General features: G+C 50.4%; 1 protein-coding gene across 3 annotated transcripts in view; it reads left to right on the forward strand.

The window, feature by feature from the left end:
• LOC140722176 (NACHT, LRR and PYD domains-containing protein 3-like) overlaps positions 1–22746 on the forward strand; it is a 37356-nt gene extending 14610 nt beyond the window's left edge. For 2 of the 3 annotated variants that reach the window (XM_073036963.1, XM_073036965.1), the window contains 7 exons: positions 1442–3176; positions 21024–21110; positions 21267–21437; positions 21593–21763; positions 21919–22089; positions 22248–22415; positions 22580–22746. In XM_073036963.1, the coding sequence (XP_072893064.1) occupies positions 1442–3176; positions 21024–21110; positions 21267–21437; positions 21593–21763; positions 21919–22089; positions 22248–22415; positions 22580–22667 (2591 nt within the window). In that variant the 3' untranslated portion in view covers positions 22668–22746. The remainder of the gene's footprint in view (positions 1–1441; positions 3177–21023; positions 21111–21266; positions 21438–21592; positions 21764–21918; positions 22090–22247; positions 22416–22579) is intronic. The other variant, XM_073036966.1, reaches the window with a different exon arrangement.
• The last annotated feature ends 275 nt before the right edge of the window (positions 22747–23021 follow it).

Below are 23021 nucleotides of genomic sequence, written 5' to 3' on the forward strand. Positions count from 1 at the left end.
ACGGCTGATCCAGAGTTGCTGGTTTGGGCAATCCTGACTGGTTTCTGGTGGCAAACATTCCCCCTCGGTGACAATAACACACATCTGGGGGACGTATTACACAGCTGTGATAATAACAGCCGGGAACTCCTGCAGTAACCTGAAAGATTTACACAGCAGCACCAGGTACTCCAGATCCGGGGAACAAAAGGATTTGAGGGCATGGACATGCCGGGGTTCCACCAAGCATTCATGACCATGAAGCAAAGCATACCCTCAGTCCTTGTCTCTTCCCTGGTGTGTGTGTGTGTGTGTGTGTGTGTGTGTGTGTGTGTGTGTGTGTGTGTGTGTGTGTGTGTGTGTGTGTGTGTGTGTGTGTGTGTGTGTGTGTGTGTGTGTGTGTGTGCGTGTGCGGGCAGATGGGTCTCATTGGCCGAGATTGGCAGTTCACCCAGCAACAGGAAAGCTCTGATCTCAAACATCCACGGCTCTGTAACTACCCCTCATGGGGAAGAGTTTGGGAGTCAACCCAGTGGATCTAGAGCCCCTGGGGCAGTCTTAAATAGTGTTCAACGCAGACTGGCATCTCATGAAACACCTCTGGTGCCAAGCTGTGACAGTGTCTGCCGTTCCTTTGTGTACATTGGATGCAGGGAGAGAGGGAGCTTGCTGCATCGGCAAAAGCTTCCTCTCTATATCGGAGTGTCCCAGCTTGCAGGGTCAGGACATCCTCGGTCGACTCTGACAGACGGAGGCCTCATTAGACAGAGCCCCACACCCTCACAGCAAGACTGATGAGTAGCAGTTGTCAAAACTTCACAACCCTCTCCCACAGACACGACGTACATCACTGAGACAGACGCTTGTGGTTTCTTCCATTAACAGAGATTCCATCTTTCCACCAAACCTCCATCACTGTGACTGCAAACGAGCCATTTTCTTTCTTGTCGTTTCGAAGGGTTATCGATCCGCAAGTTCACTGTGATTCTCCCCCCGGCGCTGCCCGACTTGAGTATTTCCGGCATATTCTGCTCCTGTTTTGATGCAAGAGCAGTGGACACCCGTGACACCCCAGTGTGTAGCTTTGCCAAAATGCACGTTGTCCTGCTCTCCATATTTCCTGACCAGGTCAACATTAACATCATCTGTTAATGACGCAACAATGCTTTAAATGCAGTGAAATGTTGTAACGGGAGTGCAGTCAGGATTGCAATAGGATATCGGGGAATGTTCACCTCCATCAGTAATTAGTGTCAGAATATGAGGATTAGATATTTTTCTGGAACAATCATCGCTGTTAGTTCCAGTGTCTGTGAACAGAATTTTACTTTCTGTCCTAATATCCACGGAAGCATTGAACTAATTCATGTAATTTCAAACACTGAATATTGGACTGCAGCTATAAAGACCTTTGTCAGTTGAGCTAGTTAACATTTTGACTCTGTTCTCTGTTCCCATGAAGATGTTCAACAGAAACACAAGGAGACTCTGCGGGCACAAACTGAAACACTGAGAGTGAACACGATCCTGATGAGGGAGAAGGTGAAGGTTTTCCAGCTGATTGATCGATACGCTGAGCTCACGGTCATTTCTACTGTTCGAGATCGGAGACTGGTGGAACATGAGCTGCTGGCAAGAGGCAGAGACCACGAGGAGTGGAGAGAGAAACATCTCCGCAGGGAGCTGGAAAAAATCCAGACTGATCAGTTGTTTCAGAGCAGCTTTTCCCGGAGTAAATCCAAATCTGGGAGTTCGGCAGCAGTGGCCGGAGCCCCAGGGATCGGGAAAACCACAATGGTACAAAAGATTGTTTATGACTGGACCACGGGAAAAATTTACCAACAATTCCAGTTCATATTCAGTTTCAAGTTCCGAGATTTAAACACGATCAATTGTACAATAAACCTCTCGAACCTGGTGCTGTTTTACTATCCTTACCTCGGGAATGTCCTGAAATCACTGTGGAAGAATCCAGAGGGAATGCTATTTATATTTGATGGTTTGGATGAATTCAACGACACAATTGATTTTGCTGACAGCTGGAGAAACACGGACCCTCAGGACTCATGCACAGATCCTGAATTCCGGTGCAAGGTGTCTGACATAGTGTACAGTTTAATCCAGGGCAAGCTGCTCCCAGGGTGTTCAGTGCTGGTGACCACCCGCCCCACTGTGTTACATTTCTTGGAAAAAGCGAAGATCGGTGTCTGGGCTGAAATCCTGGGATTTGTTGGTGAGGAACGGAAGGAATATTTCATCAGGCATTTTGAAGATCAGACGGTGGCAGCAGCTGTTTTCAAACACGTGGAGGAGAACGAGATCCTGTACACCATGAGCTACAACCCCTCCTACTGCTGGATCCTCGCTCTGACACTGGGCCCCTTCTTCACACAAAGAGTCAGGGACCCGCAGAGAGTTCCCAAGACCATCACTCAACTGTACTCCTACTATATTTACAACATCCTGAAAAATCACGGCCGTGAGATTGAGAGACCCCATGATGTGTTACTCAGGGTCGGTCAGATGGCCTACAGAGGAGTGTCCGAGAAGAAGATTGTATTTGCAGACGGAGATTTGATCAAGTTCAATCTGCAGCCTTCCCAGTTCCTGTCCGGGTTCCTGATGGAGCTTTTGGAGAGAGAGGATTCTGCCCAGAGCGTGGTGTACACATTCCCACACCTCACCATCCAAGAGTTTGTAGCTGCAGTCGCACAATTCCTGACTGTACATCCCAAGGATATCCTGAAATTCCTCACTGAAGCCCACAAGACAAAAGATGGGCGATTTGAGGTATTTCTCCGTTTTGTTGCTGGTCTCTCCAACCCAATGACAGCTCGGGGCCTGGAGGAGTTTCTGGGTCCATTTCCTCATCAAACAACCTGCCGGGTGATTGACTGGTTGAAGAACAAGGTTAAACGCCAGAGTAGAAACACGGGTGACATTGGTAGAAGGAGACTCCTGAACACATTGCACTACCTGTTTGAGTCTCAGAATCGTGGACTGGCTCAGGCCGCACTGGGATCTGTGGAAACACTGTCATTCAGTGGAATGACACTGACCCCGGTTGACTGCGCGGTCCTGTCTCATGCCATCGGATTCTGTAATACAATAAAACACCTCGACCTGGAGAACTGCCACATTCAGTGTGAAGGAATCCAGCGGCTGGGACCCGGGCTGCACAAGTGCCAGGAGTTGAGGTAACTTGATTTATCTCTCACTCAGAAATGTGAAACTGTTCCATTGTGCCGTTTCAAAGTAAACGGATTTGGGTAAAACTGCAGTAAATCAGATTGAGATGAATTGTGACAAATGCCACCCCCTTCATCCTGTGCGATCACTCTTCCCAATCCCCCTTTTTCCTGTTGGATTTCTCTTAGCCATTACCCTTCCTCTTGTCAGATTTCTCTTCCACACCCCCGTTCCTGCTGTGGGATCTCTCTTCCCTATCCACTTCCTCCTGTGGGATCTCTCTTCTGAACCCCTTCCTCCTGTGGGATCTCTCTTCCCAACCCCTTCCTCCTGTGTCATCTCTCTTCCAGATCCCCCTTCCTCCTGTGGCATCTCTTCCCCATCCCCCTTCCTCCTATGGGATCTCACTTCCCGATCCCTTTCCTCCTGTGGTATCTCTCTTCTCCATCCCCTTCCTCCTGTCGGATCACTTTCCCCATCCCCCTTCCTCCTGTGGGATCTCTCTTCCCCATCACCCTGCCTTCTGTGTGATCTCTCTTCCCGATCCCTTTCCTCCTGTCGGATCACTTTCCCCATCCCCCTTACTGTGGGATCTCTCTTCCCCATTCCCATCCTCTTGTGGGATCTCTCATCCCCATCACTCTTCTTCCTGAGGGATCTCTCTTCCAAATCCCCTTACTCCTCTGGGATCTCGATAACCCATCCCCTTCCTCCTGTGGAATCTCTCTTCCCCATCCCCCTTAATCGTGTGGGATCTCCTTTACCCATCCCCCTTCCTCCTGTGGAATCTCTCTTCCCCATCCCCCTTCCTTCTGTGGGATCTCCCTTCCCCATCCCCCTTCCTCCTGTGGAATCTCTCTTCCCCATCCCCCTTAATCGTGTGGGATCTCCTTTACCCATCCCCCTACCTCCTGTAGAATCTCTCTTCCCCATCCCCCTTAATCGTGTGGGATCTCCTTTACCCATCCCCCTTCCTCCTGTGGAATCTCTCTTCCCCATCCCCCTTCCTCCTGTGGAATCTCTCTTCCCCATCCCCCTTAATCGTGTGGGATCTCCTTTACCCATCCCCCTTCCTCCTGTGGGATCTCCCTTCCCCATCCCCCTTCCTCCTGTGGAATCTCTCTTCGCCATCCCCCTTAATCGTGTGGGATCTCCTTTACCCATCCCCCTACCTCCTGTGGGATCTCTCTTCCCCATCCCCCTACCTCCTGTGGGATCTCTCTTCCCCATCCCCCTTCCTCCTGTGGAATCTCCCTTCCCCATCCTCCTTCCTCCAGTGGGATCTCTCCTTCCCATTCCCCTTTCTCCCGTAGGATCTCTCTTTTCCATCCCCCTTCGACGTGTGGGAACTCTGTTCCCCATCCCACTTCCTCCTGTGGGATCTCTCTTCCCCATCCCCCTTCCACCTGTGGGATTTCTCTTCCCCATCCCCCTTCCTCCTGTGGGATCTCTCTTCCCCATCCCACTTCCTCCTATGGGATCTCTCTTCCCCATCCCCTTCCTCGTGTAGGATCTCCTTTACCCATCCTCCTTCCTCCTATAGGATCTCTCTTCCCTATCCCTCTTCCTCCTGTTGGATCTCCCTTCACCATCCGCCTTCCTCCTGTGGGATCTCTCCTTCCCATTCCCCTTCTCCCATAGGATCTCACTTTTCTATCCCCCTTCGACCTGTGGGAACTCTGTTCCCCATCCCACTTCCTTCTGTGGGATTTCTCTTCCCCATCCCTCTTCTTCCTGTGGGATCTGTCTTCCCCATCCCACTTCCTTCTGTGGGATATCTCTTCCCCATCCGCATTCCTCCTGTGGGATCTCTCCTTCCCATCCCCATTACTCCCGTAGGATCACTCTTTCCTATTCCCCTTCCTCGAGTGGGATATGTCTTCCCCAAACCCCCAACTCCTATGGGACCTCTTCCCCATCCCCCTTCCTGCTGTAGGATATGTCTTCCCAATCCCCCTTCATCCTATGGGATCTCTTTTCCATATCCCCTTTCCTCCTGCAGGATCTCTCTTTCCTATCCCCCTTCCACCTGTGGGAACTCTCTTCCCAATCCCCCCATAACTGTAGTATCACTTTTCCCCATTCCATTTCCTACTGCGGGATCACTTGTCAACATCCAGCTTCCTCCTGTGGGATCTCTCTTCCCCATTCACCTTCCTCCTGAGGGATCTCTTTTCGCGATCTCCTTCCTCCTGTGGGATATCTCTTCCCCATTCCTTTCTTCCTGTGGGATCTCTCTTCCCCATCCGCTTCCCCATGTAGATTTCATTTCCCGATCTCCTTCCTCCCCTTCGATCTCCCTTCCTGATTCAGCTTCCTACTGCGGGATCTCTCTACTATATCCACTTCCTCCTCTGGGATCTCTCTTCCCCATCCCCCTTCCTCCTGTGGGATCTCACTTCTCCATCCCCCTTCCTCCTGTGGTATCTCTCTTCCCCTTTCTCCTTCCTCCTGTGGGATCTATCTTCCCCATCCCCCTTCCTCCAGTGGGATCTCTCTTCCCCAGCCCCCTTCCTCCTGTGGGACAATGGACAATAGACAATAGGTGCAGAAGTAGACCATTCAGCCCTTCGAGCCCGGTTCCTGCATTGTCCCCATATCCCTTGATTCCCCTATCCATAAGATACCTATCTAGGTCCTTCTTGAAAGCATCCAGAGAATTGGCCTCCACTACCTTCCGAGGCAGTACATTCCAGAACCCCACAACTCTCTGGGAGAAGTTTTTCCTTAACTCTGTCCTATCCGTCCAGTCAACTTTGGCCAGCTCCTCCCTCATGGCTCCATAGTTTCCCCTGTTCAACTGCAACACTGACACCTCCGAGCTGCCCTTATCCTTCTCAAACTGCAGATAAAAGCACATCATGTTATGGTCAATACCTCCTAATGGCTCCTTTACTTCAAGATCGCTTATCAAATCCTGTTCATTACACAAGACTAAATCCAGAATAGCCTTGTCCCTGGTCGGCTCTCGTACAAGCTGTTCCAAGAATGCATCCCGTAGGCACTCTACAAACTACCTATCCTGGGGTCCAGCACCAAACTGTTTCTCCCAGTTCACCTGCATGTTGAAATTCCCCATACCCCTACCTCCTGTGGGATCTCTTTTCCACATCCCCCTTCCTCCTGTGGGATCTCTCATCCCCATCTCCCTTCCTTCTGTGGGAATTCTCTTCCGAATCCCCTTCCTCCTATGGTATCTCTCTTTCCCATCCCCCTACCTCCTGTTGGATCTCTCTTCCTGATTCTGCTTCCTCCTGTGGGATCACTCTTCCCCATCCACTTCCTCCTGCTGGACATTTCCTCCCCATGCCCCGTCCTCCTGTGGCATCTCTCTTCCCCATCCCCGTCCTCCTGTGGGATCTCTCTTCCACATCCCCCATCCTCCTGTGGGATCTCTCTTCCCCAGCCACCTTCCTCCTGTGGGACAATGGACAATAGACAATAGGTGCAGAAGTAGACCATTCGGCCCTTCGAGCCTGCACCGCCATTTTGAGATCATGGCTGATCATCTCCTATCAATACCCGGTTCCTGAATTGTCCCCATATCCCTTGATTACCCTATCCATAAGATACCTATCTAGCTCCTTCTTTAAAGCATCCAGAGAATTGGCCTGCACTGCTTTCCGAAGCAATGCATTCCAGGCCCCCACAACTCTCTGGAAGAAGAAGTTTTTTCCTTAACTCTGTCCTAAATGACCTACCCCTTATTCTCAAACCATGCCCTCTGGTACTGGACTCTCCCAGCATCTGGAACATATTTCCTGCCTCTATCTTGTCCAATCCCTTAATAATCTTATATGTTGCAATCAGATCCCCTCTCAATCTCCTTAATTCCAGTCTGTACAAGCCCAGTCTCTCTAACCTCTCTGCGGCAGACAGTCCAGACATCCCAGGAATTAACCTCGTGAATCTACGCTGCACTTCCTCTACAGCCAGGATGTCCTTCCTTAAACCTGGAGACCAAATCTGTACACAATACTCCAGGTGTGGTCTCACCAGGGCTTTGTACAAATGCAAGAGGATTTCCTTGCTCTTGTACCCAATTCCCTTTGTAATAAAGGCCAACATTCCATTAGCCTTCTGCACTGCCTGCTGCACTTGCTCATTCACCTTCAGTGACTGATGAACAAGGACTCCTAGATCGCTTTGTATTTCTCCCTTACCTAACTCTACACCGTTCAGATAATAATCTGCCTTCCTGTTCTTACTCCCAAAGTGGATAACCTCACACTTATTCACATTAAACGTCATCTGCCAAGTATCTGCCCACTCACCCAGCCTATCCAAGTCAGCCTGAATTCTCCTAACATCCTCATCACATGTCACAATGCCACCCAGCTTAGTATCATCAGCAAATTTGCTGATGTTATTCTCAATGCCTTCATCTAAATCGTTGATGTAAATTGTAAACAACTGTGGTCCCAATACCGAGCCCTGTGGCACCCCACTAGTCACCACCTGCCATTCTGAGAAACACTCATTCATCGTTACCCTTTGCTTTCTATCTGCCAACTAGTTTTCTATCCATGTCAATGTCTTCCCCCCGATGCCCTGAGCTTTGATTTTACCCACCAATCTCCTATGTGGGGCCTTATCAAATGCCTTCTGAAAATCGAGGTAGACTACATCCACTGGATCTCACCCGTCCAACGTCCTGGTTACATCCTCGAAAAACTCCAACAGATTAGTCAAGCATGATTTACCCTTGGTAAATCCATGCTGGTCGGCCCAATCCTATCACTGCTATCTAGATATGCCACTATTTCATCTTTAATAATGGACTCTAGCATCTTCCCCACCACTGATGTCAGGCTGACAGGTCGATACTTCTCTGTTTTCTCCCTCCCTCCTTTCTTAAAAAATGGGATAACATTAGCCATTCTCCAATCCTCAGGAACTGATCCTGAATCTAAGGAACATTGGAAAATGACTACCAATGCATCCGCAATTTCCAGGGCCACCTCCTTTAGTACCCTAGGATGCAGACCATCTGGACCTGGGGATTTGTCAGCTTTCAATCCCATCAGTCTTCTCATCACCGTTTCCTTCCTAATGTCAATCTGTTTCATTTCCTCTGTTACCCTATGTCCTTGGCCCATCCATACATCTGGGAGATTGCTTGTGTCTTCCTTAGTGAAGACAGATCTAAAGCACTCATTAAATTCTTCTGCCATTTCTCTGTTTCCCATAACTATTTCACCCAATTCATTCTTCAAGGGCCCAACATTGTTCTTAACTATCTTCTTTCTCTTCACATATGTAAAAAGCTTTTGCTATCTTCCTTTATATTCCTGGCTAGCTTGCGTTAGTACCTCATTTTTTCTCCCCGTATTGCCTTTTTAGTTAAGTTCTGTTGTTACTTAAAAACTTCCCAATCATCTGTCCTCCCACTCACCTTAGCTCTGTCATACTTCCTTTTTTTAATGCTGTGCAATCTCTGACTTCCTTTGTCAACCACTGTGGCCCCTTTCCCCCCTTTGAATCCTTCCTTCTCTGGGGATGAACTGATTTTGCACCTTGTGCATTATTCCCAAGAATACCTGCCATTGCTGTTCCACTGTCTTTTCTGCTAGGCATTCCGTCCAGTCAACTTTGGCCAGCTCCACCCTCATGGCTCCATAGATTCCCCCGTTCAACTGCAACACTGACACCTCCGAGCTGCCCTTATCCTTCTCAAACTGCAGATAAAAACATATCATGTTATGGTCACTACCTCCTAATGGCTCCCATACTTCAAGATCGCTTATCAAACCCTGTTCATTACACAAGACTAAATCCAGAATAGCCTTGTCCCTGGTCGGCTCTCGTACAAGCTGTTCCAAGAAAGCATCCCGTAGGCCCTCTACAAACTCCCTATCCTGGGGTCCAGCACCAAACTGTTTCTCCCAGTTCACCTGCATGTTGAAATTACCCATCCCCCTACCTCCTGTGGGATCTCTCTTCCCCATCCCCCATCCTCCTGTGGGATCTCTCTTTCCCATTCCCCTACCTCCAGTGGAGTCTCTTTTTCCCATTCCCCGTCCTCTTGTGTGATCTCTCTTCCCCATCTCCCTTCCTTCTGTGGGAATTCTCTTCTGAATCCCCTTCCTCCTGTGGTATCTCTCTTTCCCATCCCCCTACCACCTGTTGGATCTCTCTTCCTGATGCTGCTTCCTACTGTGGGATCACTCTTCCCCATCCACTTCCTCCTGCCGGAAATTTCCTCCCCATCCCCCATCCTCCTGTGGGATCTCTCTTCCCCATCCCCCTTCCTCCTGTGGGACAATAGACAATAGGTGCAGAAGTAGACCATTCGGCCCTTCGAGCCTGCACCGCCATTTTGAGATCATGGCTGATCATCTACTATCAATACCCGGTTCCTGCCTTGTCCCCATAACCCATGATTCCCCTATCCATAAGATACCTATCTAGCTCCTTCTTGAAAGCATCCAGAGAATTGGCCTCCACTTCCTTCCGAGGCAGTACATTCCAGGCACCCACAACTCTCTGGGAGAAATTTTTCCTTAACACTGTCCTAAATGACCTACCCCTTATTCTAAAACCATGCCCTCTGGTACTGGACTCTCCCAGCATCTGGAACATATTTCCTGCCTCTATCTTGTCCAATCCTTTAATAATCTTCTATGTTTCAATCAGATCCCTTCTCAATCTGCTTAATTCCAGTGTGTACAAGCCCAGTCTCTCTAACCTCTCTGCGTAAGACAGTCCAGACATCCCAGGAATTAACCTCGTAAATCTACGCTGCACTTCCTCTACAGCCAGGATGTCCTTCCTTAACCCTGGAGACCAAAACTGTACACAATACTCCAGCTGTGGTCTCACCAGGGCTCTGTACAAATGCAAGAGGATTTCCTTGCTCTTGTACTCAATTCCCTTTGGAATAAAGGCCAACATTCCATTAGCCTTCTGCACTGCCTGCTGCACTTGCTCATTCACCTTCAGTGACTGATGAACAAGGACTCCTAGATCTCTCCGTATTTCTCCCTTACCTAACTCTACACCGTTCAGATAATAATCTGCCTTCCTGTGCTTACTCCCAATGTGGATAACCTCACACTTATTCACATTAAACGTCATCTGCCAAGTATCTGCCCACTCACCCAGCTTATCCAAGTCACCCTGAATTCTCCTAACATCCTCATCACATGTCACACTGCCACCCAGCTTAGTATCATCAGCAAATCTGCTGATGTTATTCTCAATGCCTTCATCTAAATCGTTGATGTAAATTGTAAACAGCTGTGGTCCCAATACCGAACCCTGTGGCACCCCACTAGTCACCACCTGCCATTCTGAGAAACACTCATTCACCGTTACCCTTTGCTTTCTATCTGCCAACCAGTTTTCTATCCATGTCAATGTCTTCCCCCCGATGCCCTGAGCTTTGATTTTTCCCACCAATCTCCTATGTGGGACCTTATCAAATGCCTTTTGAAAATCGAGGTACACTACATCCACTGGATCTCACCCGTCTAACTTCCTGGTTACATCCTCGAAAAACTCCAACAGATTAGTCAAGCATGATTTACCCTTGGTAAATCCATGCTGGCTCGGCCCAATCCTATCACTGCTATCTAGATATGCCACTATTTCATCCTTAATAATGGACTCTAGCATCTTCCCCACCACCGATGTCAGGCTGACAGGTCGATAGTACTCTGTTTTCTCCCTCCCTCCTTTCTTAAAGAGTGGGATAACATTAGCCATTCTCCAATCCTCAGGAACTGATCCTGAATCTAAGGAACATTGGAAAATGATTACCAATGCATCCGCAATTTCCAGGGCCACCTCCTTTAGTACCCTAGGATGCAGACCATCCGGACCTGGGGATTTGTCAGACTTCAGTCCCATCAGTCTACTCATCACCGTTTCCTTCCTAATGTCAATCTGTTTCATTTCCACTGTTACCCTATGTCCTTGGCCCATCCATACATCTGGGAGATTGCTTGTGCCTTCCTTAGAGAAAACAGATCTAAAGTACTCATTAAATTCTTCTGCCATTTCTCTGTTTCCCATAACAATTTCACCCAATTCATTCTTCAAGGGCCCAACATTGTTCTTAACTATCTTCTTTCTCTTCACATACCTAAAAAAGCTTTTGCTATCTTCCTTTATTTTCCTGGCTAGCTTCAGTTCGTACCTCATTTTTTCTCCCCGTATTGCCTTTTTAGTTAAGTTCGTTGTTCCTTAAAAACTTCCCAATCATCTGTCCTCCCACTCACCTTAGCTCTGTCATACTTCCTTTTTTTTAATGCTATGCAATCTCTGACTTCCTTTGTCAACCACTGTGGCCCCTTTCCCGCCTTGAATCCTTCCTTCTCTGGGGATGAACTGATTTTGCAAATTGTGTATTATTCCCAAGAATACCTGCCGTTGCTGTTCCACTGTCTTTTCTGCTAGGCTATCCGTCCAGTCAACTTTGAGCAGCTCCTCCCTCATGGCTCCATAGTTTCCCCTGTTCAACTGCAACACTGACACCTCCGAGCTGCCCTTATCCTTCTCAAACTGCAGATAAAAGCACATCATGTTATGGTCAATACCTCCTAATGGCTCCTTTACTTCAAGATCGCTTATCAAATCCTGTTCATTACACAAGACTAAATCCAGAATAGCCCTGTCCCTGGTCGGCTCTCGTACAAGCTGTTCCAAGAATGCATCCCGTAGGCACTCTACAAACTCCCTATCCTGGGGTCCAGCACCAAACTGATTCTCTCAGTTCACCTGCATGTTGAAATTCCCTATCACCCTTCCTCCTGTGGGATTTCTCTTCCCCATCCCCGTCCTCCTGTGGGATCTCTCTTCCCCAGCCCCCTTCCTCCTGTGTGATCTCTATTCCACATCCCCCATCCTCCTGTGGGATCTCTCTCCCCAGCCCCCTTCCTCCTGTGTGATCTCTATTCCACATCCCCCATCCTCCTGTGGGATCTCTCTTCCCCATCACGCTTCCTCCTGTGGGATCTCGCTTCCCCATCCCTCTTCCTCCTGTGGGATCTCTCTTGCCCATCCACCTTCCTCCTGTTGGATCTCTCTTCCCCACCCCTTCCTCCTGTGGGATCTCTCTACCCCATCCCCCTTTCTGCTGTGGGATCTCTCCTCCCAACCACTTCCTCCTGTGGGATCTCTCTACCCCAGCCCCCTTCTTCCTTTGGGATCTCCCTTCCCCATCTGCATTGCTCCTATAGGAACTCTAGTTCCCAGTCCCCTTCCTCCCGTAGGATCTCTCTTCCCTATCCCCCCTTCCTCCTGTGGGATCTCTCTTCCCTATCCCCCTTCCTCCTGTGGGATCTCTCTTCCCCATCCCCCTTCCTCCTTTGGGATCTCTTTTCCCCATCCCCCTCCCGCCTGTGGGATCTCTTTTTGCCCATCTATTTCCTCCTGTGGGAACTTTCTTCCACATCCCCCTTCCTCCTGTTTGATCTCTCTTCCTGATTCTGCTTCCTACTGTGGGATCTCTCTTCCCCATCCACTTCCTCCTGCCGGAAATTTCTTCCCTATCACCCTTTCTCCTGAGGGATCTCTCTGCCGCATCCCTCTTCCTCCTGTGGGATCTCTCTTTCCCATCCCCCTTCCTCCTATGTGATCTCTCTTCCCATCTTGCTCCTGTGGGATCTCTCATCACCTTCCCCTTCTCCTGTGGGATCTCTCTTCCCCAGCCCCCTTCTCCTGTGGGATCTCTCTTCCTGATTCTGTTTCTGACTGCGAGATCTCTCTTCCCAATCTCTTTCACCATGTGGTATCTCTTCCCCATCCTCCTTACTCCTGCGGGATCTCAGTTCCACACCCCCTCCTTCCTGTGGGATCTATCTTCCCCAGCCCCCTTCCACCTGTGGGATCTCTCTTCCCCATCCCCCTTCCTCCTATGTGATCTCTCTTCCCATCTTGCTCCTGTGGGATCTCTCATCACCTTCCCCTTCTCCTGTGGGATCTCTCTTCCCCAGCCCCCTTCTCCTGTGGGATCTCTCTTCCCCAGCCCCCTTCTCCTGTGGGATCTCTCTTCCTGATTCTGTTTCTGACTGCGAGATCTCTCTTCCCAATCTCTTTCACCATGTGGTATCTCTTCCCCAGCCCCCTTCCTCCTGTGGGATGTCTATTCCCCATCCCTCTTCCTCCTGCGGGATATCTCTTACGCATCCTCTTCCTTCTGTGGGATCTCTCTTCCCCATCCCCAATCCTCCTATAGGACCTCTTCCCTGTCCCCCTTCCTCCTGTGGGATCTATCTTTCCCATTCTCCTTCCTCCTTTAGGATCTCTCTTCCCCATCCCCCTAACTCCAGTGGGATCTCTCTTCCCCATCCCACTTCTTCCTGCGGGATCTCAGTTCCTCATCCCCTACTTCCTGTGGGATGTTTCTTCCCTATCCCCCTTCCTGCTGTGGGATCTGTCTTCCCAGTCTCCTTTCCTCCTATGGGATCTCTTTTCCCCATCCACAATCCTCTTGTGGGATTTCTCTTCCCCATCCATCTTCCTCCGGTGGGATCTCACTTTCCCATTCTTGTTCCTCTTGTGGGATCTCTCTTCCACATCCCCCTTCCTCCTGTGGGATCTCTCTTTCCCATCCCCCTTCGTCCTGTGGGATCTCTCTTTCCCATCCCCGTACCTGCAGTGGGATCTCTCTTCCCCATCTCCCTTCCGCCTGTGGGATCTCTCTTCCACATCCCCCTTCTTCCTGTGGGATCTCTCTTTCCCATCCCCCTTCGTCCTGTGGGATCTCTCTTTCCCATCCCCGTACCTGCAGTGGGATCTCTCTTCCCCATCCATTTTCCTCCTGTGGGATCTCTCTTTCCCATCGCCCTTCCTCCTGTGGGACAATAGACAATAGCCAACAGGTGCAGAGGTAGACCATTTGGCCCTTCGAGCCTGCACCGCCATTTTGAGATCATGGCTGATCATCTACTATCAATACCCCTTTCCTGCATTGTCCCCATATCCCTTGATTCCCCTATCCATAAGATACCTATCTAGCTCCTTCTTGAAAGCATCCAGAGAATTGGCCTCCACTACCTTCCGAGGCAGTGCATTCCAGACCCCCACAAGTCTCTGGGAGAAGATTTTCCTTAACTCTGTCTTAAATGACCAACCCCTTATTCTCAAACCATGCCCTCTAGTACTGGACTCTCCCAGCATCTGGAACATATTTCCTGCTTCTATCTTGTCCAATCCCTTAATAATCTTATATGTTTCAATCAGATCCCCTCTCAATCTCCTTAATTCCAGTGTGTACAAGCCGAGTCTCTCTAACCTCTCTGCATAAGACAGTCCAGACATCCCAGGAATTAACCTCGTGAATCTACGCTGCACTTCCTCTTAACCCTGGAGACCAGAACTGTACACAATACTCCAGGTGTGGTCTCACCAGGGCTCTGTACAAATGCAAGAGGATTTCCTTCCTCTTGTACTCAATTCCCTTTGTAATGAAGGCCAACATTCCATTAGCCTTCTGCACTGCCTGCTGCACTTGCTCATTCACCTTCAGTGACTGATGAACAAGGACTCCTAGATCTCTTTGTATTTCTCCCTTACCTAACTCTACACCGTTCAGATAATCATCTGCCTTCCTGTTCTTACTCCAAAAGTGGATAACCTCACACTTATTCACATTAAACGTCATCTGCCAAGTATCTGCCCACTCACCCAGCCTATCCAAGTCACCCTGAATTCTCCTAACATCCTCATCACATGTCACACTGCCACCCAGCTTAGTATCATCAGCAAATCTGCTGATGTTATTCTCAATGCCTTCATCTAAATCGTTGATGTAAATTGTAAACAGCTGTGGTCCCAATACCGAACCCTGTGGCACCCCACTAGTCACCACCTGCCATTCTGAGAAACACTCATTCACCGTTACCCTTTGCTTTCTATCTGCCAACCAGTTTTCTATCCATGTCAATGTCTTCCCCCCGATGCCCTGAGCTTTGATTTTACCCACCAATCTCCTATGTGGGACCTTATCAAATGCCTTTTGAAAATCGAGGTACACTACATCCACTGGATCTCACCCGTCTAACTTCCTGGTTACATCCTCGAAAAACTCCAACAGATTAGTCAAGCATGATTTACCCTTGGTAAATCCATGCTGGCTCGGCCCAATCCTATCACTGCTATCTAGATATGCCACTATTTCATCCTTAATAATGGACTCTAGCATCTTCCCCACCACCGATGTCAGGCTGACAGGTCGGTAGTACTCTGTTTTCTCCCTCCCTCCTTTCTTAAAGAGTGGGATAACATTAGCCATTCTCCAATCCTCAGGAACTGATCCTGAATCTAAGGAACATTGGAAAATGATTACCAATGCATCCGCAATTTCCAGGGCCACCTCCTTTAGTACCCTAGGATGCAGAACATCCGGACCTGGGGATTTGTCAGACTTCAGTCCCATCAGTCTACTCATCACCGTTTCCTTCCTAATGTCAATCTGTTTCATTTCCACTGTTACCCTATGTCCTTGGCCCATCCATACATCTGGGAGATTGCTTGTGCCTTCCTTAGAGAAAACAGATCTAAAGTACTCATTAAATTCTTCTGCCATTTCTCTGTTTCCCATAACAATTTCACCCAATTCATTCTTCAAGGGCCCAACATTGTTCTTAACTATCTTCTTTCTCTTCACATACCTAAAAAAGCTTTTGCTATCTTCCTTTATTTTCCTGGCTAGCTTGAGTTCGTACCTCATTTTTTCTCCCCGTATTGCCTTTTTAGTTAAGTTCGTTGTTCCTTAAAAACTTCCCAATCATCTGTCCTCCCACTCACCTTAGCTCTGTCATACTTCCTTTTTTTTAATGCTATGCAATCTCTGACTTCCTTTGTCAACCACTGTGGCCCCTTTCCCGCCTTGAATCCTTCCTTCTCTGGGGATGAACTGATTTTGCAAATTGTGTATTATTCCCAAGAATACCTGCCGTTGCTGTTCCACTGTCTTTTCTGCTAGGCTATCCGTCCAGTCAACTTTGAGCAGCTCCTCCCTCATGGCTCCATAGTTTCCCCTGTTCAACTGCAACACTGACACCTCCGAGCTGCCCTTATCCTTCTCAAACTGCAGATAAAAGCACATCATGTTATGGTCAATACCTCCTAATGGCTCCTTTACTTCAAGATCGCTTATCAAATCCTGTTCATTACACAAGACTAAATCCAGAATAGCCCTGTCCCTGGTCGGCTCTCGTACAAGCTGTTCCAAGAATGCATCCCGTAGGCACTCTACAAACTCCCTATCCTGGGGTCCAGCACCAAACCGATTCTCTCAGTTCACCTGCATGTTGAAATTCCCTATCACCCTTCCTCCTGTGGGATTTCTCTTCCCCATCCCCCCTCCTTCTATGGGATCTCTCTTCCCCATCCCCGTCCTCCTGTGGGATCTCTCTTCCCCAGCCCCCCTTCCTCCTGTGTGATCTCTATTCCACATCCCCCATCCTCCTGTGGGATCTCTCTCCCCAGCCCCCTTCCTCCTGTGTGATCTCTATTCCACATCCCCCATCCTCCTGTGGGATCTCTCTTCCCCATCACGCTTCCTCCTGTGGGATCTCGCTTCCCCATCCCTCTTCCTCCTGTGGGATCTCTCTTGCCCATCCACCTTCCTCCTGTTGGATCTCTCTTCCCCACCCCTTCCTCCTGTGGGATCTCTCTACCCCATCCCCCTTTCTGCTGTGGGATCTCTCCTCCCAACCACTTCCTCCTGTGGGATCTCTCTACCCCAGCCCCCTTCTTCCTTTGGGATCTCCCTTCCCCATCTGCATTGCTCCTATAGGAACTCTAGTTCCCAGTCCCCTTCCTCCCGTAGGATCTCTCTTCCCTATCCCCCTTCCTCCTGTGGGATCTCTCTTCCCTATTCCCCTTCCTCCTGTGGGATCTCTCTTCCCCATCCCCCTTCCTCCCGTAGGATCTCTCTTCCCTATCCCCCTTCCTCCTGTAGGATCTCTCTTCCCTATCCCCCTTCCTCCTGTGGGATTTCTCTTCTCTATCCCTCTTCCGCCTGTGGGATCTCTCTTCCCCATCCTCCTTACTCCTGTGGGAACTCTCTTCCTGATTCTGCTTCCTACTGTGGGATCTCTCATCGCCTTTCCCTTCTCCTGTGGGATCTCTCTTGCTGATTCCATTTCCGACTGCGGGATCTCTCTTCCCCATCCTCCTTCCTCCTGTGGGATCACTCTTCCCCATCCCCGTCCTCCTGTTGGATCTCTCTTCCCCATCTCCTTCTTCCTATGGGACCTCTTCCCCATTCCCCTTCCTCCTGTGGGATCTCGCTTCCACATCCGCCTTCCTCCTGTGGGATCTCTCCTTCCCATTCCCTTTCGTCCCATAGGATCTCTCTTTCCTAACCCCTTCCACCTGTGGGAACTCCCCATCCCCCCAACTCCTGTGGGATCTCTTTTCCCCATCCCACTTCTTCCTGCAGCATCTCCTTCCCTCATCCCTTCCTTCCTTTGGGATCACTTTCCCCACCCCCCCCCTTCCTCCTGTGGGAACTCTTTTCCCCATCACATTCGTCCTGTGGGATCTGTTTTCCACATCCCCCTTCATCCTGTGGGATCTCTCTTCCCCATCCCCCCAACTCCTGTGGGATCTCTTTTCCCCATCACACTACTTCCTGCGGCATCTCCTTTCCTCATCCCTTCCTTCCTTTGGGACACTTTTCCCCATCCCCCTTCCTCCTGTGGGATCTCTCTTCCACATCCCCCTTCCTACTGCGGGATCTCTCTTCCCCATCCACTTCCTCCTCTGGGATCTCTCTTTCCATCCTCTTCCTCCTGTGGGATCTCTATTCCCTATCCCACTTCTTCCTGTGGAATATCTCTTTCCCATCCTCTTCCTACTGTGGGATATCTCTTCCCCATCCCTTTCTTCCTGTGGGTTCTCTCTTCCCCATCCCATTCCCCCTGTAGATCTCTTCTCCCGATCTCCTTCGTCCCGTTGGATCTCTCTTCCCCATCCCCTTTCCACATGTGGGATCACTCTTCCCCATCCCCCTTCCTCCTGCGGGAACTCTCTTCCACATCCCCCTTCCTCCTGCGGGAACTCTCTTCCACATCCCCCTTCCACCTGTGGGAACTCTCTTCCACATCCCCCCAACTCCTGAGGGATCTCTTTTCCCCATCCCACTTCTCCCTGCGGCATCTCCTTCCCTCATCCCTTCCTTCCTTTGGGATCACTTTTCCCCATCCCCCTTCCTCCTGTGGGATCTGTCTTCCCCATCCCCCCTTCCTCCTGTGGGATCTCTTTTCCCCATCACCCTTCCTCCTGTGGGATCTCTCTTCCCCATCCCCCTTCCTCCTGTGGGATCTCTCTTCCCCAGCCCCCTTCCTCCTGTGGGATCTCTCTTCCCTATCCCCCATCCTCCTGTGGGATCTCTGTTCCCCAGCCCCCTTCCTCCAGTGGGATCTCTCTTCCCCATCCCCCTTCCTCCTGTGAGATCTCGCTTCCCTATCCCCCTTCCTCCTGTGAGATCTCGCTTCCCCATCCCCCTTCCTCCTGTGAGATCTCGCTTCCCCAGCCCCCTTCCTCCTGTGGGATCTCTCTTTCCCATCCCCCTCCTGCAATAGGATCTCTCTTCCCCATCTCCCTTCCTCCTGTGGGAACTTTCTTCCACATCCCCCTTCCTCCTGTGGGATCTCTCTTCCCCAGTCCCCTTCCGCCTGCGGGATCTCACTTCCGCATCCCCCTTCCTTCTGTGGGATCTCTCTTCCCCATCGCCTTCCAACTATGGGACTTCTTCCCCATCCCCCTTCCTCCTGTAGGATGTTTCTTCCCCATTCCCCTTCCTTCTGTGTGATCTCTCTTCCCCATCCCCCTCCTCCTGTGGGATCTCTTTTCCCATCCCCCTTCCTCCTTTGGGAACTGTTTTTCCCATCACATTCCTCCTGTGAGATCTCTCTTCCCCATCCCCTTCCTCCTGTGGGATCTCTTTTCCCCAGCCCCCCTTCCTCCTGTGGGATCTCTCTTCCCCATCCCCTTCCTCCTGTGGGATCTCTTTTCCCCACCCCCCTTCCTCCTGTGGGATCTCTTTTCCCCACCCCACTTCCTCCTGTGGGAACTCTCTTCCCCATCCCCCTCCTCCTGTGGGATCTCTTTTCCCCACCCCCCTTCCTCCTGTGAGATCTCTCTTCCCCATCCCCTTCCACCTGTGGGATCTCTCCTCCTGACCCCCCTTCCTCCTGTAGATCTCTTTTCCCCCACCCCCCCTTCCTCCTGTGAGATCTCTCTTCCCCATCCCCTTCCACCTGTGGGATCTCTCCTCCTGATCCCCTTCCTCCTGTAGATCTCTTTTCCTAATCTCCTTTCTCCTGTGGGATCTATTTTCCACATCACAATTCCCCCTGCGTGATCTCTTTTTCCCATCCCCTTCATCCTGTGAGATCTCTCTTTCCCATTCCCCTTCCTCCTGAGGGATCTCTCTTCCCATCTTGCTCCTGTGGGATCTCTCATCTCCTTCCCCTTCTCCTGTGGGATCTCTCTTGCTGATTCCGTTTCCGACTGTGGGAACTCTCTTCCCCATCCTCCTTCCTCCTGTGGGATCACTCTTCCCCAACCCCTTCCTCCTCTGGGATCTCTCTTCCCCGTCCCCCTCCTCCTCTGGGAAGTCGATTGCCCATCCTCTTCCTCCTGTGGGATCTCTCACCGCCTTCCCCTTCTCATGTGGGATCTCTCTTGCTGATTCCGTTTCCGACTGTGTGATCTCTCTTCCCAATCTCTTTCACCCTGTGGCATCTCTTCCCCATCCTCCTTCCTCCTGTGGGATCTCTCCTTCCCACTCCCTTTCCTCCAATAGGTTCTCTCTTTCCTAACCCCTTCCACCTGAGGGAACTCTCTTCCCCATCCCCCCAACTCCGGTGGGATCTCTTATCCCCATCCATTTCCTACTGTGGGATCTCCTCTTCCACATCCCCCTTCCTCCTGTGGGATCTCTCTTCCCCATCCCCGTCCTCCTGTTGCATCGCTCTTCCCCATCTCCTTCCTCCTACGGGACCTCTTTCCCATCCCCTTCTTCCTGTGGGATCTCCCTTCCCCATCCACCTTCCTCCTGTGGGATCTCTCTTCCCCATCCCACTTCTTCCTGCGGGATCTCATTTCCTCATCTCCTCCCTCCTGTGGGATATCTCTTCCCCATCCCTTTCTTCCTGTGGAATCTCTCCTCTCGATCCCCTTCCTCCTGTAGATCTCTTTTCCCAATCTCCTTTCTCCTGTGGGATCTATTTTCCTGATTCAGCTTCCTACTGCGGGATCTCTCTTCCCCATCCACTTCCTCCTCTGGGATCTCTCTTCCACTTTCCTCTTCCTCCTGTGGGATATCTCTTTCCCATCCTCTTCCTCCTGTGGGATCTCTTATCCCCATCCCCATTTCTCCTGTGGGACCTCTCTTCCCCGTCCCCCGTCCTCCTGTGGGATGTCTATTCCCCATCCCTCTTCCTCCTGTGGGATCTCTCCTTCCCCATCCCACTTCCTCCTGTGGGAACTCTTTCCCCCATCCCTTTCCTCTTGCGTCTTTCCCTCTGTTCCCTCAGGTGGGGTCTCTTCCTCCATCTCCCATCGACATTTCCTGACTCACAAATCTTCCTCACTGTGGGGCTATATCACCTTCATCCCTGCCCCTTCTGACACTCTGTGGTCAGTAACACTTTTCTAGCCAACGGAGAACGAGACAGAATATGTGGAGTTCACAGGGTCACAGCAACAGACTAAATGACTGACATTGGGTGAATACCCTGGAGCTGGGCAGTGAGGGACATTGACAGTGATGGGAACTCCGATCAGTGCTTTACGGAAGGGTTTAATGTTTCCTGAAATATCCGCGTGAGAGAATTACCTTCAGACCCACGGTTTGTATCACTTTGTTCATCAATTTGTCTGTTTGTGTTTAGACTCGGGGAGAATGAGCTGGGAGATTCAGGAGTGAAACTGGTGTTGTCGGCTCTGAGGAACCCGGAGTGTAAAATACAGAAACTGTGGTAAGTACCAGACTGTGGGAGATTGTGTTTACAGTCACTGGGTGTCTGACACTGAACATTAATGTAATCAGTAATTGTGTTACTGATAAACACTGGGGATTTGTACCGTCTCCTGTCTCTCTGTGTCCTTCACCCCTCACCCTCTCTCATCTCCAGGCTGTTCAATGTCGGTCTAACAGATTCTGGGACCGAGGATTTCGCCTCTGCTCTCAGTACAAACCGATCACTGACGGAGCTGGACCTGAGTGGTAATGAACTGGGAGATTCAGGAGTGAAACTGGTGTCTGCGGCTCTGGGGAACCCGGAGTGTAAAATACAGAAACTGGAGTAAGTACCAGACTGTGGGAGATTGTGTTTACAGTCACTGGGTGTCTGACACTGAATATTAATGTAATCAGTAATTGTGTTACTGATAAACACTGGGGATTTGTACCGTCTCCTGTCTCTCTGTGTCCTTCACCCTCACTCTCTCTCATCTCCAGGCTGAACCATGTCGGTCTCACAGATTCTGGGGCCGAGGATCTCGCCTCCGCTCTCAGTACAAACCCATCACTGACGGATCTGGACCTGAGAAATAACAAACTGGGAGATTCAGGAGTGAAACTGGTGTCTGCGGCTCTGGGGAACCCGGAGTGTAAAATACAGAAACTGGGGTAAGTACAAGACTGTGGGAGATTGTGTTTATAGTCACTGGGTGTCTGACACTGAACATTAATGTGATCAGTAATTGTTTTACAGATAAACACTGGGGATTTGTACCGTCTCCTGTCTCTCTGTGTCCTTCACCCTCACTCTCTCTCATCTCCAGGCTGGACAATGTCGGTCTCACATATTCTGGGGCCGAGGATCTCGCCTCCGCTCTCAGTACAAACCCATCCCTGACGGAGCTGAACCTGGGTAATAACAAACTGGGAGATTCAGGAGTGAAACTGGTGTCTGCGGCTCTGAGAATCTCAGAGTGTAAAATACAGAGACTGCGGTAAGTACCAGACTGTGGGAGATTCTGTTTACAGTCACTGGGTGTCTGACATTGAACATTAATGTGATCAGTAATAGTGTTACTGATAAACACTGGGGATTTGTACCGTCTCCTGTCTCTCTGTGTCCTTCACCCCGCACTCTCTCTCTCATCTCCAGGCTGAACAATGTCGGTCTCAGAGATTCTGGGGCCGAGGATCTCGTCTCCGCTCTCAGTACAAAACCATCACTGACGGAGCTGGACCTGGAATTAAACTCTCTGACAGACGGATCTGTCCCCGGTCTCCGCCGCCTCATACTGACCCTCCCGAGTCTGGAGCTGATCCAGTGAGTGTTTCTGTTAATGTTCAATGTGATAAAATGTCAGCGGATCCGCGGGTTTTCTGGTGATATTTGTCTGTGAGTGTTGTTGAAACATTAACCCCGGTCCCCTGTTACTGACACTGTTGTGTAATCTGTTTATTCCATCTTCATTCTCCCATCTGTTTCAGGCTGGGGTACAATCAGTTCAGTGAGACCGGGGAGAAGGAACTGAGATCTCTGCGGGAAGTCAGACCCGGACTGAGAGTGAAACTGTGAACATCTGAATGTGTGAACGTCCCCACCCGCCGGATGGAGCCGATTCCCCGCCCTCCCTTTTAACTCCCCCTCCCCTTTAACCCCCCCCTCCCCTTTAACTCCCCCCTCCCCTTTAACTCCCCCTCCCCTTTATCTCCCCCTCCCCTTTAACCTCCCGCCCTTACCTTTAACGGCCGCGCGCCGGGGCTGATTCCCAACGGTTTTAACGGAACTGGCTCCGGTCTCGAGCTTGGTGATATCGGAAGCGCTCCCGCGGTGACGCAATTCCGCCCGTTGTCCGGCGGCGCCACTTCGGCCGGATGTGCGTGTACGAGACTATCCCGCGTGACCCCCCCCGGGGAATTACCCGGACAG

Source organism: Hemitrygon akajei, unplaced genomic scaffold, assembly GCF_048418815.1.
Source record: "Hemitrygon akajei unplaced genomic scaffold, sHemAka1.3 Scf000071, whole genome shotgun sequence".
Taxonomy (NCBI): Eukaryota; Metazoa; Chordata; class Chondrichthyes; order Myliobatiformes; family Dasyatidae; genus Hemitrygon; species Hemitrygon akajei.